The sequence below is a fragment of the Protobothrops mucrosquamatus genome, unplaced genomic scaffold (assembly GCF_001527695.2).
Source record: "Protobothrops mucrosquamatus isolate PMUCROS unplaced genomic scaffold, P.Mucros_1.0 scaffold1199, whole genome shotgun sequence".
In the NCBI taxonomy this organism is placed as follows: domain Eukaryota; kingdom Metazoa; phylum Chordata; class Lepidosauria; order Squamata; family Viperidae; genus Protobothrops; species Protobothrops mucrosquamatus.
This window is the reverse complement of record NW_015387410.1, coordinates 134,155-153,550: the sequence shown is the minus strand read 5'-3', so window position 1 is coordinate 153,550 and position 19,396 is coordinate 134,155. Positions and strand designations below refer to the sequence as shown.

The 19,396-nt window shown below is 38.9% G+C and overlaps 1 protein-coding gene across 1 annotated transcript in view; it reads right to left on the bottom strand.

Annotated features, from left to right (window-relative positions):
* Positions 1 to 19,396, bottom strand: part of DGKQ (diacylglycerol kinase theta) — an 80,550-nt gene that overhangs the window by 36,031 nt on the left and 25,123 nt on the right. Inside the window, exons 4-8 of the mRNA XM_029285026.1 lie at positions 11,852 to 11,951; positions 11,083 to 11,168; positions 7,449 to 7,574; positions 4,578 to 4,731; positions 1,501 to 1,569 (exon numbers count right to left, since the gene is read on the bottom strand). Coding sequence (XP_029140859.1) covers positions 1,501 to 1,569; positions 4,578 to 4,731; positions 7,449 to 7,574; positions 11,083 to 11,168; positions 11,852 to 11,951 — 535 coding nt within the window. The remainder of the gene's footprint in view (positions 1 to 1,500; positions 1,570 to 4,577; positions 4,732 to 7,448; positions 7,575 to 11,082; positions 11,169 to 11,851; positions 11,952 to 19,396) is intronic.

The window sequence follows — 19,396 nt, the reverse complement described above, 5'->3', positions numbered from 1 at the left end:
GGGTGGAGATTCTGAAATACCCACAACAGAGGATTGGTAAAGAAGTCTAGCAGAGATAGAAAAATTGTTTGCTTAGGGAAAGATCAGCTGCTACATTTATTGGACCAGGGGTTCCCGGGCTGAGGGTGCAAGACGATATTCCAGGGGGTTCAAAAACTTGGGTCTTCAAAATTATAGTGTATATGCATAATTTGTTGCCGTTATTTTGAACTTTTGTAAGGGGTGTGAGACTATATCAGAAGCATAGGGGTGCGGGGTATAGAAAAGATTGGGAGCCGCTAAATTAGAAACTGAAAACCCCTTAGGGACTTTTTGCTGAAAAAAGAAAATTAACTGATTATTATTTTATCGATCGGTAGACTAGAAAGGTTACATTATGGAAAGAAGGAAACTTTGATGTAACCTAGAGAGAGAGAGAGAAAAAGAGAGAGCGAGAGCGAGAGCGTGCGAGAGAGAGAGAGAGAGAGAGAGAGAGAGAGAGAGAGAGAGAGAGAGAGAGAGAGAGCGCAAAATATAAGAGTTCTTATAACTGCTGTTAAAAAGACCAAAAATCACTTCTTTGTTAATACTTTTTTCCTTTTCTACCTTTTCTATATTTCTTTTTCACTTTTCTATTACTTTTCTCTATTTCTCTTTAACTCAACATTTATATTGTTTTACTCTGTAGAAAAACACTTTTAACAACAATTATATTTAAAAGTACAAAAGTAAGCTAACAAAATAGTAAGGAGCTCTTAAACCTGACAATGCAAAAGGCAATGAGATCTGTAATATATTGAGAACTATTTTATGTAAAAACAAAATTTAAATTCTGCTCTTTAAATCACACTGAAACTAGTGTACAAACAATTAATAAATCAATCAATCAATCACAATAAATACAATTATTTAATTCAATAGAGAGAGCAATGGATTTCTTTTCATATGTCATTTATAGTTATGATATTAGGTTAATTTAGTAGTTTTAACCTTACATATGTTAAAATATTCAATAATAAACAGCTAGTATTTCAAAGAATCTGCATCACAGACACTTTGAAGGGCTGAATCACACAAACAGCTTGAGTTAATCATTGTTTAATAACAATATTGTCAATTATAACAAGAGCTGGCTAGCTGTCAGCTGCACTAGTAGGCCATATGAGGAAATCTTCTCCAAGAAAGGCTAAAATGTTCATTAGGATTGGCTATAATAACGAAGTCTAACAAGTCAGAATTGTGTTGTATCTTCTCCTTTTTATATTGTGAATCAAGGAGGCATCTCCCTGACCAACGTCCAAATGTTATCTCATTGTTTGCATTTTAAACAGTGCTTCATCCCCTTTTGCTCAGGTAAGGGTTCCTGCATATTTCTGCAAGGTCATATTCCTGAATCTCTACACCAGCTTCTTGACAATCTTTTGGATTGAACATTTTGCACAGTAAAAAAACTGCAGATTATCTGTGTATAAACCTTTGCGTTCTAGAGAGAATCTCTACTTAGTATCGAATGCCACTTACTGGAATCGGCAGAAACCTGGGATTCTTTTAGTGATGACTGTGTTGAATTATCAACGTCATCGTCATCATCTGTGGAAAGAAAAATTGAGAAAGGCATTTTATATGGCGGATGCACAGAGTTAATGTATTGTTTTAAAGACACTGCAGCATTCAGAAAAAAAAGGACTGCCAATATTGCTCTTCTTGCATTGACATCATCTACTACATAATGAAAAGTGCTGAATCAGGATACTAATGGCATTTATGCCCTGGGGGGATTAAAAATCCCTACAGCCACAATGAAACTATTTCACAGCAGAGATGTGCAAACTTCATTAACCTTGGAACATTCTGCTCCTGAATCAAAGAACCTGGCACAAATTTATGATATTTTATTTATTATTTTTACAAAGAAGAAAATGATATTGCAAAAATCTATATTCAACTTCCTATGGGGGGTTCCTGAATCCATGAAAAAACTTAAAATACATGGTTTTGGTTGGGCAGCTGATGTCAGGATTATACATGAAGTTCCAATTAACTGATATTTTTTTTTACTACTCATGCTTAAGTGCAAGATAAATGTGCTAAATAAAGGGCCAACAGGATTCAAGAGAGGGTGGTCTTGGTCTATTTTTGGCTACGCAGTGACTCTAGGTTAATTCCTCTTTTGATTCCATCCCCAGGTTCTGCCATCCCTTTTCTTAACTGATGGACAAAGCTGAGACTATCAGTTGGTTTAGCTTCTCATAGAGTAGTGTTCCCATAGAGGAGAAAGAAACATAGTGGAGAAAGAAACATACTCAGAGGGGGTGCGTTAAATTCTGGGGAAGAAGAATTGGGAGAAAACATGAATTAAGATGCAATAGTTGGGCACCTAGATCAGTGGTTCTCAACCTTTTTTAATGCCGCGACCCCCAACCGGTCGTAAGTCGAGGACTAAACCAGTCGTAAGTCAAGGACTACCCAACCGGTCGTAAGTCGAGGACTTTCCCTGCCCGGGAGCGCCGCACATGCATGGTTCCACCCCCTGCGCTGGCCGAGGCATAGCTGGCAAGCGGCAGAGACAGAGCAGGCCGACCACCAGCTGGCCCAGCTCAAGGGAGGTAAGGCACCCGCCGGAAAAGGGAAAAAAAAATGGCGGACAGCCTTGCTTGGCGACCCCCGTGAAATGGTTGATCGACCCCACATGGGGTCGCGACCCATAGGTTGAGAACCGCTGACCTAGATGGATTTAAACGTTGATGCCTGTTGACAATTGGCTGGTGGTAAAAAAAAAAAAAGTGGCTGGTAAATCTGTAATATGTTGGGAAATGCTTACTTTGTAGCTTAAAGAATACAAATGGGTGGACGACACCCCTGGGAAAGACTCACCAAAAATCTAAAAAGGAAGTATCTTGGCTTTTTATTTATGTTTGTTTTAATTAAACAATTAAATTTAACTGGCATGCCAGTTGGTGTAGTGATTTTAAGGCATCAGGCTAGAAACTGGGAGACTGTGAGTTCTTGACCTTGGGTACAAAGCCAGCTGGATGGCCTTGAGCAGTGGTTCTCAACCTGTGGGTCGGGACCCCATTTGGGGTCGATCGACCATTTCATGGGGGTCGCCAAGCAAGGCTGTCCGCCATTTTTTTTGTCCATTTTTTTTGTCCGCCATTTTTTTCCCCTTTTCCAGCGGGTGCCTTACCTCCCTTGGGCTGGGCCAGCTGGTGGTCGGCCTGCTCCGTCTCTGCCGCTTGCCAGCTACGCCTCGGCCGGCGCAGGGGGCAGAACCACGCATGCGTGGCGCTCCCGGGCAGGGAAAGTCCTCGACTTACGACCGGTTGGGTAGTTCTCGACTTACGACCAGTTTAGTCCTCGACTTACGACCGGGTTTAGTCCTCAAGTTACGACCGGGTTTAGTCCTCGACTTATGACTGGTTGGGGTCGCGGCATTAACAAGGTTGAGAACCACTGGCCTTGAGCCAGTCACTTTCTCTCAGCCCCTTAGAAGGAGGCAATGGCAAATCACTTCTGAAAAACCTTGCAAAGAAAACTGCAGGGATCTTTCCAGAAAGTCTCTGAGAATCAGACACAACTAAATGGAGTGGGGGATGTTTTTAAATATGTCATCCAAAGACATGTTTGTGAGATTGACAGCTACATAAATTTGCTAAATAAAATAAATACATTTTCCTGAAAATGAAAATATTGGTCTAAGGTGTACTGTAGGGGGCAGCAAAATATTGCTATAGACTCCGAACAGTGTTTCTTCAGGATAGCCCAAGCAAATAAATCAAGTAAAAAACAAGTTTGCATATTTGTCCCATCACCAAATCTATCTCATGTTGTGCTATAGTAACCTCTTTTTTTCCGCTATAAATTTGTAATTGGTGGGTTGGCTAGGAATTGTGGAAACTATCGTTTCAATCTATGTGTAAGACATAGGGAAGGAAGGCTGTACTATACAATTTTTGATAAACTAAGAATTTAAATTTTATAATGGCTTACTACTTTGCCAAAATATTAATTTAGTTTGCTGTCATCATCTTCTTTTTCCAGTAAAGAGTTAAAGCATTTTCTTATATTTAGTGAGTTCAAACCAAACCCCCAAAACCACAGTTTCCTGACATTTTGAACAGGGTATGCCATTTCAACTCATATCTTTTTTTGAAACCTATAAACCTGTCAATGTTTCTTGGAAGAAAAATAATCACCAAATCATTTGCGAGAATAGCAATTTACATTGATGATTACATATTATAGGTAGTCCTCATTTTGCGAGGTCAGCAATTATTTGCAGTTACAAAGGTGATGAAAAGATAACTTTGCGACCAGCACCCACATTTACTACCTTAGCAAGCCTGTAAAGCAAAGGAAATCTGAAGTAAGATCACAAAAACATCAACGGCTTCACTTAGCGATTGCTTTGCTTAATGATCAAGTTGCCAGTCCCAATTATGGTTACTAAATAAAGACTACCTGTTATAAACCAAATCAAGTCATAATATTATTTAACAACAATTCATAATAATGTGAATACAAGAGAAAGGCAGAGAAAGAAAGAGAAAAAACAATTGTAATGAAACAGTTTTAACCTGATCCATCCTGAATTTTACCTGTCTCTGTTTGTATGCTTTCTGACATTCGAAAACAGTGCATTTTACTGAAATTCCGAGAAAATAATCGCACACAACTGGGGGGAAGAATCATGTTCCTTAATCTTCCAAAAGTACATTCTGGAGGCACAATCACATAGCAAGCGGCATGAGCCTGCAGAAAACACAACATCAAGTTCTCAAGAAGGTGTGTCAGATGGCCAATAGGTTGCAGCACTTACATTTTTGTCTTCTGTAATTTGTGATATTCTACAGGAGCAGTGATAAAACAGACAATAGAAATGGTGGGAGTTTTGTCAAAGTTAATGCTTTTTCCCCAAAAAAAACCTGCTATGCATCTCAGAGTTGAGAACACTTGAAAATACTGTATTTTCAGTGCTATGTTAGTCAGCATTCTTTTAGCCATAACTACAGACATTATTAATCTCTCACAAATCCAAATCCATATGTGAGCTTTGATAATTATGTGAGTGTCTATATACTCACAACTACAAACTGTTTTAATGGAGGAAGAAAGTTCACACTTAGGAAAATCATATTCTCCTTACAAAGAATGGGGAAATCATTTGAACACAAGAATGTTTCCTGTTCTTTTATAAAATATGTACTGATATCATCAGAAATACCAGCTAACATTTACCTGTTCTTTTAAGATTACTCTTACTCTATAGTTCTACTCCACGCTATCAGACCTCTTTTGTGTACGCCTTTGTGTCTTCAAGTCAGTCTTGACTCCTGGCAACAACTGGACAAGTCCCAGCAGGTCTTTTGGCAGCATTTTTAAAGTGCTTTCTTCCTGTGGCTGAGAGGGAACAACTGGCCCAAAGTCACCCAGCCAGCTTTGTGCCTAAGTCAGGATTAGAACTCGGTTTCCTGGTTTCTAACCTGTTGCTTTAACCATTACACCAAACTAAGTCTCTTAGTCTTTCTTACTTTTTCTTATTCTTAAACTTTTATTTATTTAATATCCCTCCTTTATTGTTTTTATAAATAACCCAACGTGGCGAACATATCTAATGCTCCTTTTTCCTCCTATTTTCCTTACAAAAACCCCGTGAGGTGAGTTAGGCTGGCCCAAGGTCATCCAGTCAGCTTTCATGGCTAAGGCCAGATTTCAACTCACAGACTCCCAGTTTCTAGCCTGGTGCCTTAACCACTAGACAAGGGGTAGGCAACGTTGGCTCTTTTATGACTCGTGGACTTCAACTCCCAGAATTCCTGAGCCAGCATGGCTGGCTCAGGAATTCTAGGAGTTGAAGTCCACGAGTCATAAAAGAGCCATCGTTGCCTACCCCTGCACTAGACTAAATGGGCACCCTCCTTCCTATGTATAATTACCGTCTTTCCCCCAAAATAAGACCCAACCGGAAAATAAGACCTAGCATGATTTTTCAGGACGCTCATAATATAAGCCCCACCCCAAAAATAAGCCCCAGTTAAGATTGTCAGCCACACGGATGCATTTAGTACCGTAATTTTCCCCCCAAATAAGACCTAACCAGAAAATAAACTCTAATGCATCTTTTGGAGCAAAAATTAACATAAGACCGGGTCTCATTTTTGGGGAAACATGGTAGCAGAAATGTTACCATCTGTAGAGATTTATTAACCAAACACAGAGAGAGAGAGACACACACACAAACACCTTGCTAATAATTCTGAAGCTTATTTGATTTAATAAGTAGCCAGCAAAACATCCAGGAATTTTGGATTACTAATCGTTAGAATGTTTTCTATCTCGTTTGCTAATTAAGATAAAAGATTAACCACACGTCTTCGCTTCCTTAATCTCCACAGAGCAAAAGATATTTTGTGCGTCTGGATGGTTTCAAGTTCTGACAGTAGAATAGAAAAAATACTTTCAAGTTTAATTCAGGTGAAAATTTAACAGCCTGTTTTTAATAGTAAAAGTGAAGGCATACCTATGTCCTCGCTTAATGGCAATAATTGGGGCTGGAATTTCTGTTGTTAAGCAATACGGTTCTAAAGTGCAAAATCCTATGCCTGGAATGCTAAGCAACAGCAGTTCTGGCAAGCCCCGGTTACCATTGTTAGGTGAATTACTGCAGGTCATTAAGTGAGGACCTCACATGACTATGACTTCCAATTCCCTGCTGATTTTGCTTGTGGGGAGCCAGCAAATCACAATTGTATGATCATGGAAATCCAGGCTGGTTGTTGAGTGACTGGATCACAGACCCATGACCGTGGGGTACTGCAACAGCCAGAACTTTAAGGACTGGTTGTAAGTACCACTCATTCAATGCTTTTGTAAGTTTGAACAGTTGATGAATGAGTGGTTATTAACTGAGGACCACTTGTATGCTGAAACCTTGCCAAAACTTCCTAATACACTTTTCTCTCAGCTACAGAGATATCCCCAGAGTGTGGTCAAAAGAGTCAAGATGGTGGCCGTAAAAAACAGGCAGACTGAATCAGGTTCAGTCACATCCTTGTGGTCACCATCTTGATTTCTTTGACCATCCTCACCTCTGCTCACTAGGTTTTTAACGGTGGAAATAATCCTAGGTTATTTCTCTACCTCAAACCACGCTCCAGTTTTCTACTTAATGCTGCTATTCAAAGGAACAAATGTTTTGCTCTGAAGGCTAAGCATTTAACCTCTAGCTTTATGTTGTACCAATACCTTCTATGAATTTAAATAACCATTTTTATTATTAAAGAAGGGAACACCCACAAAGGCCATGATGGTTTCCCAGAGTAGATGCTTTGCGGTTTAATGTACACTTCGATAACGTGTTTTGTTCCATACAGTTATTGTAAAGGTCTTTTGGAAAACAGCTTTCTTTTCTTTTGAATATATCTATTCTGTGTTTCCTTGGAGACTTGCCTACCCCTTAATATGCTTACCAGGATGCCACACCATTCACACCTCATACCCGAGAGCACGTCGGAAGAGCCACACGTTTTCTTACAAACTTTGCAACGTGAGCCTGATGGAAGGTTTCCCTCCCTCCAGTGATGATGGCACATATCCTACAAAGAGAAGCAGAATCACAAGAATTATGTTAAGACAGGGCATTATAACATTTTGCCCTACAGGATCAAACTTGGGAACTTGGATGGGAAAGTAATAATAATAATAATAATAATAATAATAATAATAATAATAATAATAATGATGATGATGATGATGATGATGATGATGATGATGATGATGATGATGATGGATGATGATGATGATGATGATGATGATGATGATGATGATGTTGGAAGAGACGTTGGAGGTCATCTAGTCCAACTCTATACCATTTCAAACAAACGGCTGTTTCAATCTCTTCTTAAAAACTTCCAGTGTTGAAGCATTCACAGCTTCTGGAGGCAGGTTGTCCCACTGATTAATTGTTCTAACTGTCAGGAAGTTTCTCCTTAGTTCTAGGTTGCTTTTCTCTTTGGTCAGTTTCCATCCGTTGCTTCTTGTCCTGCCTTCAGGTGCTTTGGGGAATAGCCTGACTCCCTCTTCTTTGTGGCAACCCCTGAGATATTGGAACACCGCTATCATGTCACCCCTGGTCCTTCTCTTCATTAAACTACTAGACATACCCAATTCCAGCAACCCTTCCTTATATATTTTGGCCTCCAGTCCCCTGATCATCTTTGTTGCTCTTCTCTGTACTCTTATTAGAGTCTCAACATTTTTTTACATCATGGTGACCAAAACTGGATTCAGTATTCCAAGTGTGGCCTTATCAAGGCATTGTAAAGTGGTATTAATACTTCACATGATCTTGATTCTATCCCTCTGTTAATGCAGCCTAACACTGTGTTGGCTTTTTTGGCAGCTGTAGCACACTGCTGGCTCATATTTAAGTGATTGTCCACTAGGATACCGAGATCCCTTTCACAGTTACTACTATTGAGCAAGGTACCACCTATACTATACCTGTGCATTTGGTTTTTCTTGCCTAAATGTAGAACCTTACTTTTTTCACCACTGAATTTCATTTTGTTAGATAGCGCCCAGTGTTCAAGTCTGTCCAGATCCTCCTGCATCCTAAGCCTGTCTTCTGGAGTGTTGGCTATTCCTGCCAGCTTGGTGTCGCCTGCAAATTTTATGAGTTCCCCATCTATCCCCTAATCCAGATCATTGATGAAGATGTTGAAGAGCACTGGGCCCAGAATAGAGCACTGGGGCACCCCAGTACACACTTCCCTCCATGTAGATGCAGTTCCACTGAGGAAGTATCCAAAAGCTACCCAACAGATCATACTGGGAAACATTTTTAAAAAGTATCTGAGAAGAACGCAGAGGCAAATTATTTCTGTATTGCTGCCAAGAGAACACAATAGACAGGAGTCATCAAAGAGTTTAGTTTGAATCAAAAGAAGCTTTATCTTTTTTTTAACCAAAGTAACCACCCAAGGTTACTGGGAGTTAAGGAGTACAGGTAGTCCTCGACGTACGGCCACAATTGAGCCCAACATTTCTGTGGCTAAGCAAGACAGTTGTTAAGTGAGTTTTGTCCCATTTTACGACCTTTCTTGCCTTAGTTGTTAAGTTAGTAATATGGTCATTAAGCAAATCCACGCTTGTCAGAAGGTTGCAAGAGGTGATCACATGATGCAGAGACACTACAACCATCATAAATATGAATCAGCAGCCAAGGGTCTGAATTTTGATCATATGACCATGGTGATGCTGCAATGGTCATAAGTGTAGAAAATGGTCATAAGTCAGTGCCATTATAACTTCGAATGGTCATTAAATGAAATGATGTAAGTCAAGGACTACCTGTTTATAGTTTTACTGTGTGTGTATGTGTGTGTATTGTTATCATTTAATAAATACATTATTATTACAGGTTTTTAAAGCCTCACAAGATATTAAGGGTCTGATAAAGTAGCTACATCTAAGATTATGTAGAAAGTCAAGAAAAACATACTTTCAGAAATCTTAATGACTATATTTAACAGCCAGTTATTCACCTATGTGTTAAAGACTTAGAAAATATTTCATGTATCTCTGAGCAAATTTACTTCCCGTGTTATTCAAAGCAAACCAAATGATTTTGGAAAAGGACTACTCATAGCCCCAATTTCTTTCAAATGAAAATCTGGTGAATCTCTCTAATATTATATTAAGTATATTTATTTTTTAAAACTTAGTAAACCCTGGGAGGTGAGGCTGAGAATTGAACTTGATGGATTTCACTGGAGCTCTCTGTGGTATTGAACTGAATGTGAAGGCAATCCGCAAGAGGCATTAAATTCTAAGCTTTCACTACGCTATATAGTGAAAGCTTGATTTAATGCACTATATTTCACCTGGCATGTTTACTCTTCCTAAATATCCATCAAATACAAATTATGTAATTTGTATTGATTTATGGTATTTCCATAATAGCATAAATGGAGGAGAATGGTGTAATTTACCTTATTTGATTAATGATGTTATTATGCAAAGGACTTTGAACAATGCAAAGTAGGAAAAATTAATATTTTTTTGCATTTTGTTTTAATTATTATATTCTGATTGTTTCAGCAGGACATTCCTGCTATATTAAAAGGATGATTGAATGGAAATTCTGTCTGTTGCATCTGAAATCTACTAAAAGAGGATCTGTTAAACTAAACTATCAATGAATAGGTTTTAACTTAGATTTTGTCAACAAGGTATCCAAGCAAATTGGTTACCACTTTAGTAGCAATGCTCTACTAGATATTTCCTTTGGTCAAAAGTTTCCAATTTTTTTTTTGCAACATTGCTCAATTGCTTGCCTGCCTGCCAATAATAATAATAATAATAATAATAATAATAATAATAATAATAATAAAAGATGGAAGGGACCTTGGAGGTCATCTAGTCCAACCCCCTGCTCAGGCAGGAAACCCTATACCATTTCAGACAAATGGCTGTCCAGTCTCTTCTTAAAAACTTCCAGTGTTGGAGCATTCACCACTTCTATCTATCTATCTATCTATCTATCTATCTATCTATCTATCTATCTATCTATCTATCTATCTATCTATCTATCTATCTATCTACCTACCTACCTACCTACCTACCTACCTACCTAATTTCTATACAGCCCATTACACTTGTATGATTCTGGACATAAATTAATTTAATTTTGGTTGTTATCTACCAAATGTGTTACTGAAAAACACTGAAAAACTAGGATGCATTTTTCATTTGATCAGCATTATTTAAAGGTGGTGGAAATTTATTCAGCTGAAAAGTAATCCAATAACAAAGAGTTTGGGAAATTTATTGAAATTCATCACCATTAATTTACTATATTAATGATATTTTAACATTTATGTGTACGTATCCATCCTGTATGTAACACTCCCTGATACACACACACACACACACACACACACACACACACACAGAAGCATACACAGTCACAAGCAATTTTTCATTTTTTCTGTTTTCTTTTTGTTCTTGTTTTAGTTTTCCTTCTAACACTGCACACAACATTTAATGTTTTGCTACTTTGGTAAAAATGCAAAAATGTTAACCAGCTAGAAGTATACTCACATGATTTTGATGACCATCTTGATGGCACTGACGGCAATCACTGCAAGCAAAGGGGGCACAGTCTGTGTGTACATGTATCTCACACACTGAAATAAATGGGGGAAAGCAAAATGAACTTTCTTCTGCATCCGTTTATCCACGTACATCTCTATATTTACTTCTTTCTAGGATAACCTTTAAAAACTATTACAACTGTTGTATCCTTATAGAATTAGTAAGTAAAGTATTCTGAATACAAATTTAAAAGTTATTTAAATTAGGTGATCTGTTAAACACTTAATTTTCACAGTGCTGTCTAACGTCTATGTACAATATATTTACCAATGTAGTATGGCTATATTATTATCACTTATCCTTCTTATTATCTTCTTTACTCCTCCCCCCTTAATTGGAATGATGATGAAGATGATGATGATGATGATGTTGTGTTGAAAATTTCTGCACCAGAGACAAATTCCTTGTGTGTCTAATCACACTTGGACAAATAAAGGATTCTAATTCTTATATACAACATAAGTTCCCCATTTAGTGCTAAATGCCATGAAACACAAGGGAATATGTTTCATTGACAAACACAATTCCATTGCAAGGGAGAATACAGGTTTCCTTTTGAATTTTTTTTTCCAGCAAGACTTTCTTTAAGGATCAAGTAAGCACTCATACATTTCCTTTTCATAGAAAAACATAGATCGGAACCAGGAGAAAAAGAGTTAACAGTGAAATTAAGTTATGCTGATTAGTAGTATAATCCATTCTTTTGGGAGCTTACCTTCACAGCGAAATGCTGGACTTTCCAACTGCTTTCTGCACACAGAACAGAATTTTCTCTTGTAATGTCCTATGGGTCCTAAACAATGTGCAACTGGAACCTGTAGGGGGAAAAGGTATGGATTAACTACATATTGCATAGCAGTTTATGTTGCATATACATTTTAATTGCTATGCATTTGGTTAATGCCCAATCCGAAGCCAAGGCTCCATTTTTCCATGAGTATATAAACACAACACGCAGAAGAAGCCGAGAAATCTATGTGGTTGCTAAGAGTTAATACCACCTTGATGGCACATAATCAACCAATACTATATTAATTTCTTCTCATTAAGAAACAGAATTAATTCTGTTTATTGTTTGAAACATTAAAAATATGAACTATGCATCATTAACAAATTCTGTTTATCACACAAGCTTGGAACTACAAATCAACAATGATAAATTCCTTGACAAAAGTCAAGGAAATTCAGTAGAAAAAGTCCAGAATTAAAACTATCTCAAATTCAGTCAAATTCCATAGCCAGGGATTTTAGAAACCAAGGTTGCTGCCTTGGCAAATAAGTACCCCATAATCAATAATGACACCGCAGAATCAAAGCTATATTTATCTGTAATTAGTTCTCCACCTACCCATACTTTCCCTTGTTCAGTCAGCCCAAATCTGGGGGAAGCAAAGATTGTTCACCGGGTGTAGATCTTATACAACCTTCTCCACAAAGATTTTATGCAACGGGGATTCTTTTTGGACTGATTTGACTTTGCATGTGTTTTCTGACTGCCCAGGTCCACAATAGCAATTATACTGTAAATTGGGAGATACGCCTGCCATTTTGTGTTTGCACTCATCACTTAGTCTCAAAATTTATCCTTGGCTGAAAAATGTTACCAAATTGACTTAAATCTTTTGCATGACATCATTAATGTCATGAGATATATCTATAATTGAGGCATCTGTTTTAATTTCCAATTTCTTGATTTGGGTGAATATAATCCTATGTCCACCTTAATTCTGCTTTTAGACCAGCTAATTTGGGAGTCAGTTGAGGTGAGATGTGTAATATAGAAATTTAATACATAAACAATTTTTTTTATTGCTGGATTTTAAAGTAGAACATTATGGAATAAGATTGCATATTGACGACAGCATTTGTGGATTTGCTATACAGTCTCTATAAATATTTCATAATGACATTACTGGCATTGGCACTTGTATATTTTGAGAGGGGTGAGTTATATATTGATTTCTTTACTTATTAGAATTACAGTCTACTTTTCCCCAAGCTGTACAAAACAGCCCACATAGTTTTAATATCCACTGTTATTTGCATAACGCTTTGGGAGGTTGGTGAGGCCTAAGGTCAATCAGTGACTCATATAAATCGTCTAATGTATGAAACTACTAAATCTACCATAAGAAGAGAGGAAGAAATTCAGGCTGCTGTAGGAAATGCCAACCTTATCTTTAAGGGCAGCTTCCCACCTACTAAACATTTCTTTTTACGTAGTTCAACGAACTATCAAATATTAACTAAAATATCACAAAGCAACAGCAGGCCAGTTACAAGCAAAGGGCAATATTCTTTCTGATGGTCAATGTACTGTACATTAATGCAGGAACGATAGGGCAGAGAGAAAACACTGGGGATATGCAATTCAAATTATTCACTGAATGCCACACAGCAACAAGACCAGTGACAGCAGCTTGCTTTGACAGAGTAAATGAGAAGTATTTTCTGCCTACCTTGCGATGTAGAGCCTAGGAGACAAGGGTGAGGGCTACTGAATAAAAGTAGGTGGTAAAACAATTTATTGAGCCTCTTCCATGCATTAAGAATCGGAGAAAAAGCTATTATTACTGGTTCATTTATTTCTTTATTGCTTCAATTTACACACCTATCCATTTCCCAGGACTCCAAACTGCTTACAAGGTATTACATACAATAGGGGAAGAAGATAACTGTTACAAATTGCCATCAGTCCTCGCCATTAAGGGAAAATATTTTTTTCCCAACCATTTCTTAATGCCTTCTTGAAGAACAGTGTCTTCAAGAATCCATAATTTTGAAAGTGTTAACGGGGAGTGGATGGCTCAGATATCCAGAGACAAGCTTTTCCAAAGGAGGGGGGCCATCACCAAGAAAGCTTGATCGTGAGGTCTATTTCTTTGTTGATGGAATCTCTAGCCTAGCCTTCCCTTCCAGAATTTTACCAAGTAGACAAATACTGTGCTTCCCTGAAAATAAGCCCTTATATTATATTTATTTTTGGTCCAAAAGACTCATTAGGGCTTATTTTTGGAGGTTGTGTTATTTTTTTTACCACAAGGCCCAGCCCGGGTGGTGCCCCGCCCCACCAGGCAACTCAGGTTTCCCTCGGTGGAGGAGGAAATATTTGGAAACTGCTTTTTCATTTACATTCATTTACATTGCTTACAGGGAGAGGCTGCATGTTGCAGGAGGATGACAGCGCCGCGTCTGTGTGCATGTCTGCCTCGCTGTTTTAGGCAGCGCTTTGGATCAGCTGCAGCGTGCTGTGGAGAGGATGGCTGAGGTTTGGGGGATGGTCTATTCCAGTGATGGCAAAACCTTTAGAGACCGAGTGCCCAAAAACTGGCCCCGCCCCACTCCGCCCCCCCATCTCCCACCCCGCCTGCCCTCAGGGCCACTCACCGCCTCCAGGGCCCACCGCAGATCGCCCAGGCAGCCCAGCAGCGCTATGGTGGTCACGCCCTCTGCCCGCGCCCTGCAGCATCAACTGTGCACGATGGGGAGTGAGGGCAGAGTCTTGTCTACGCTGCCTGGCTGCCATGTCCTTGGCTGTGCTGCTCCGTGTGGGCCATGCTCAGGGGCGACTCTCCTTCAGGGGGGCTGCTGGAGAGGAGGAGGTTGCGGGGGGAGGCGAGGCTGGGGCAACGGCACGTGTGCCCACAGAGAGGGCTCCGAGTGCCGCCTCTGGCACCCGTGCCATAGGTTCACCACCACTGGTCTATTCCCATGAATGTAAATGAAAAGGCAGTTTCCAAAGTCTTCCTCCTCCACTTAGGGAAACCTGAGTCGCCTCCCAGAGTGGGACGTCTCGGGACGCCCAGCTTTCTTTCCCGCCCTTCCGCAGAGGAAGAGAAAGCCGGCAAAGCCCATGTCTGTATTGGATCTAATTCACTTCTCATTGGTCTTCAGTAACACTCCAGGTATCTCTTCAAATACTTATCTCCCTCAATTCCTCTGTAAACCAAGGAGAGTTCCAGGATCCCTGGGTAAGGAGAAGCTGCTTGAGTGTGATCCAATCCAGAGGTCCCGATGCCCTCTCATTGCAGGAAGACACTAGGACTTCAGTTGGACCATTTAGCAGACCAAGGTTCCTTCTGGAATCCAATTAGGTTCGTCAGATACTTGGGGCAGACCAATTTAATATTTCCTATCTCCCTGCATTGGAAAGAACTGCAGGGCCATCAGAAAGTGTTCTGACATGGCCTATGTACTATTGATATAAAGAGAGTGTCAATAACAAATGTACAGTGGCATCATATTTCTACTGCTGGAATCTGGAACTTCTTTTTCTTTGATAAATGAACAAAAAAGATCCGAATAAATTAATAAAAAAAAAGATGTTGAGACTCTAGAAAGAGTACAGAGAAGAGCAACAAAAATGATTAGAGGTCTGGAGGCTAAAGCATATAAGGAACGGTTGCTGGAATTGGGTATGTCTAGTTTAATGAAGAGAAGGACCAGGGGTGACATGATAGCAGTGTTCCAATATCTCAGGGGCTGCCACAAAGAAGAGGGAGTCAAGCTATTCTCCAAAGTGCCTGAAGGCAGGACAAGAAGCAACGGATGGAAACTAATCAAAGAGAGAAGCAACCTAGAACTAAGGAGAAACTTCCTGACAGTTAGAACAATTAACCAGTGGAACAACCTGCCTCCAGAAGCAGTGAATGCTCCAATACTGGAAGTTTTTAAGAAGAGATTGGACAGCCATTTGTCTGAAATGGTATAGGGTTTCCTGCCTGAGCAGGGGGTTGGACTAGATGACCTCCAAGGTCCCTTCCAACTTTATTATTATTATTATTAGTATTATTAGTATTATTATTAGTATTATTAGTATTATTAGTATTATTAGTATTATTAGTATTATTAGTATTATTAGTATTATTAGTATTATTAGTATTATTATTATTAACTGGTAACCTTCCAAGGGGGAGGAATCCTATCAGATCTATCCACTTGCAATTATTCTGTAAGAACTATCCCATTTCCAGGAACTGAAAGCCTTAAGATCCACCATCCTCATTCACTAGACTATGGCCAAGGCTTATGAATTTTGCAGCCTCAGATTATTTGATGGGCCACGTCTAATTCCCCTCGGTTGAAACCAGAAAAAGAAGGCTGAGCTTGCTGGTATACAAAAAGTTTTTAAACATCGTACTTGCGTTGAGGCGCAACAGCAATGTTCTATTAATGCATTAAAGAAAATCAGGGGGGGGGGGAGGAAATTAAAAGCCTCCTTACATGACCTAGCCAAGAAAGAAATCTCCCTTTAAGGAGATACATAAATGAAGTTGCCGTTGAAGGATGTAGTTTTGCACTGCAGAAAGGCAAAAGGGCAGCAAAAAAATATACAGCTGAGAAAGAAAGGCAGTGTCCCACTTCCAAGCAGCATATTTCCATCACTGAAGATAAGGGTGGGATAGTGCCAGCCGGGTCTGACCTAATAACCCAGGCATAAAAAGTCTCTCTGTTGCAGAAAGCATTGCAAGAGAATGTTCTCCCTACTTTACGCAATCAGATGATGCAATTACTATTGAGTAGCTTCCCTTCTCTCCGAGATGGCAATAGTCGGAGCCTTCCGTTGACGCTCTTGTGAGCGGACAAAAATAGCTCTGCATCAAGTTATGCATATTACCACACATTCTCAGAAAATGAGTAGAAGGATCTAGTTCTAACAGCTTGATTTAATCCCTTCTTCACCCCCTCTGCCAAATTCGTCCCTGAAATTAATCTTACTTCCTTCACTCCATAAAGCCTCAATTATTCTTGTACTTAATCATCACTATAGACAAGTAGCTGTTTTAATTATACAAGCAATATCAATTTTTTGGTTTTCGTTTATTATTGAAACCTCTTTCTGGAACACAGTCTTTACAATCCATTAAGATCATTTTGCAAAGATAATGTAATCTCATCCTTGCCTTTGCTTTAAAGCCATGTAATTGTACTTAATACATTGAATCACATCCTCACGCATGTATTTAATATTGGAATTTTGCTGCGTTATCCCAAAGTCCTTAAATAATCAGAGACATAAGCTAGAAAGACTTGAAAGCTTTCACCTCCATTTTTTTTAATTAAGTAGTTTATTTGATCACACAAACCATCAAAATGCCATCCTTCTTTTGTTTGGTTAGTGAAAGGAAGCCAATTTCAATCCATATTTTGCAAAGATGGCTTGTTTCCAAAAAATTAGCATTAAAATTAGCCACTGTCAAATGATGGAAAGGTTTGCAGTTCATCAACATTTGAAGCAAACAAATTCCAATATCCATGTAACTAAAGCTGTGGAAGGAGAATGAGCTTAGCATCATGCTACAGATCAGGTGAGCATAATATGCAAGCCAAATCTAAGTAGGATTTTAGCACAAGAAAATGTCAAATGTGGATGCAACAAGGATATTCAGCTACCATGGGCTTGCTGTTGCATAATCTATGAAATATTCTCACCTTACACCATGTTCATCAAGTACATTTATGATCCTAATACTAAACAAGATCACGTGAAGTGTTAGTACCACTTTATAATGCCTTGAAATTCAAGTACTTTGGCCACCTAATGAGAAGGAAGGACTCACTGGAGAAGAGCCTAATGCTGGGAAAGATTGAGGGCAATAGAAGAAGGAGACGACAGAGAATGAGGTGGCTGGATGGAGTCAATGAAGCAGTAGGCGTGAACTTAAATGGACTCCAGAAGATGGTAGAGGACAGGAAGGCCTGGAGGAACGTTGTCCATGGGGTCGCGATGGGTCGGACACGACTTCGCAACTAACAACAACAAAGACCACACTTGGAATATTGCATCCAGTTTTGATTTGCCACAATAGAAAGATGCAGAGAAGAGCAACAAAGATGATTAAGGGAATGGAGGCTAAAGTATATGAAGAAATGTTGCAGAAATTGGGTATGTCTAGTCTAGTGAAAAGAAGGACTAGGGGGTAACATGATAGCAGTGTTCCAATATTTGAGGAGTTGCCACAAAGAAAAGGGGGGTCAACCTATTCTCCAAAGCACCTGAAGGCAGGACAAGAAGCAGTAGAGTAGATGGAAACTAATCAAGGAAAGAAGCAATCTGGAATTAAGGAGAAACGTCCTAACTGTGACAACAATTAACCAGTGGAACCGCTTGCCTTTAGAAGCTGTACGTGCTCCATCACTGGAGGTTTTTAAGAAGAGATTGGACAGCCATTTGTCCAGAATAGTATAGGGTCTCCTGCTTGAGTAGGGGGTTGGACTACTAGAAGATCTCCATAGTCCCTTCCAATTCTGTTATTTTGTTAAAATATAAAACTGAAATGCTGTTTTGTACACTCCCAGAATATACACTACCTTGCCCCAAGTGTTTATTTACCATCCTGCAAACAGTGGTTCACAAATACAGGGCCACTATGCTTACATAACGTACACTCTACAACTTTCACCCCCTAGATCTCTCCATTATGTCCTTAAGCCAAAAGGTATGTAAAACGGAATTTTGGCTTTATGTTAAATCAGAAATAACACAGAGAAAAATGAAAATATGTATGCCTTACACACACTGTTAAAAAGAGTTATTAGCTTTCATAGAAAAGATATTTTTGAAAAGTCCACAAAGCAAAAACAACAATGTGGGTTAACTCTAGAAAATGGAAGCATTAACAGCTGTTTGGGGGACAAAGATGCCTGTTCTATTTTCAGCTATCTTCAGCAGTTAAACTTCCTGTTTCTATTTTTGTAGGGGGTTCCCTTGGTTTTCAAACTCTCATTATGCTGACAGGCTTAAACAATGATACGCATGACTGAAATGCACACGCAAACACAAAGACACACATATATGCATGTATGGGCTCCTAACTAAAGTCTGCAGGAAGTCAGTTCATACTAAACTGTTACACAGAATAGGGTATGGCTTAATTTGACCTAGGACTTATCTGCACAAAAACTACATATTAAGTGCACAAAGAACTATGCAAGATTTGGAGCATAATTTCAGCAAGCCTCCTACAATTTAACATTTTAATAACTGCTATACTAACAGGAAAGAATGGATACTAGCATTATCTCAAAAGACTCTCAAAACAGGGAACTTTTCTAATATCAATAAGCACACATAAATCTATTTGAGGTCAGAATCCTTCAAAATGTAATTCTGGCTTCAAAAGAGGCTTGTTTCATGTTCTATATTTACACAGTAAACAATCAACATCTAAACTGGAGATGAGTAAAAGTAGCTGCAAACTAGTGAAATAAAATATTAATCTATAAATGGGATTAACATAAATATTGTTTTTGGATGAAG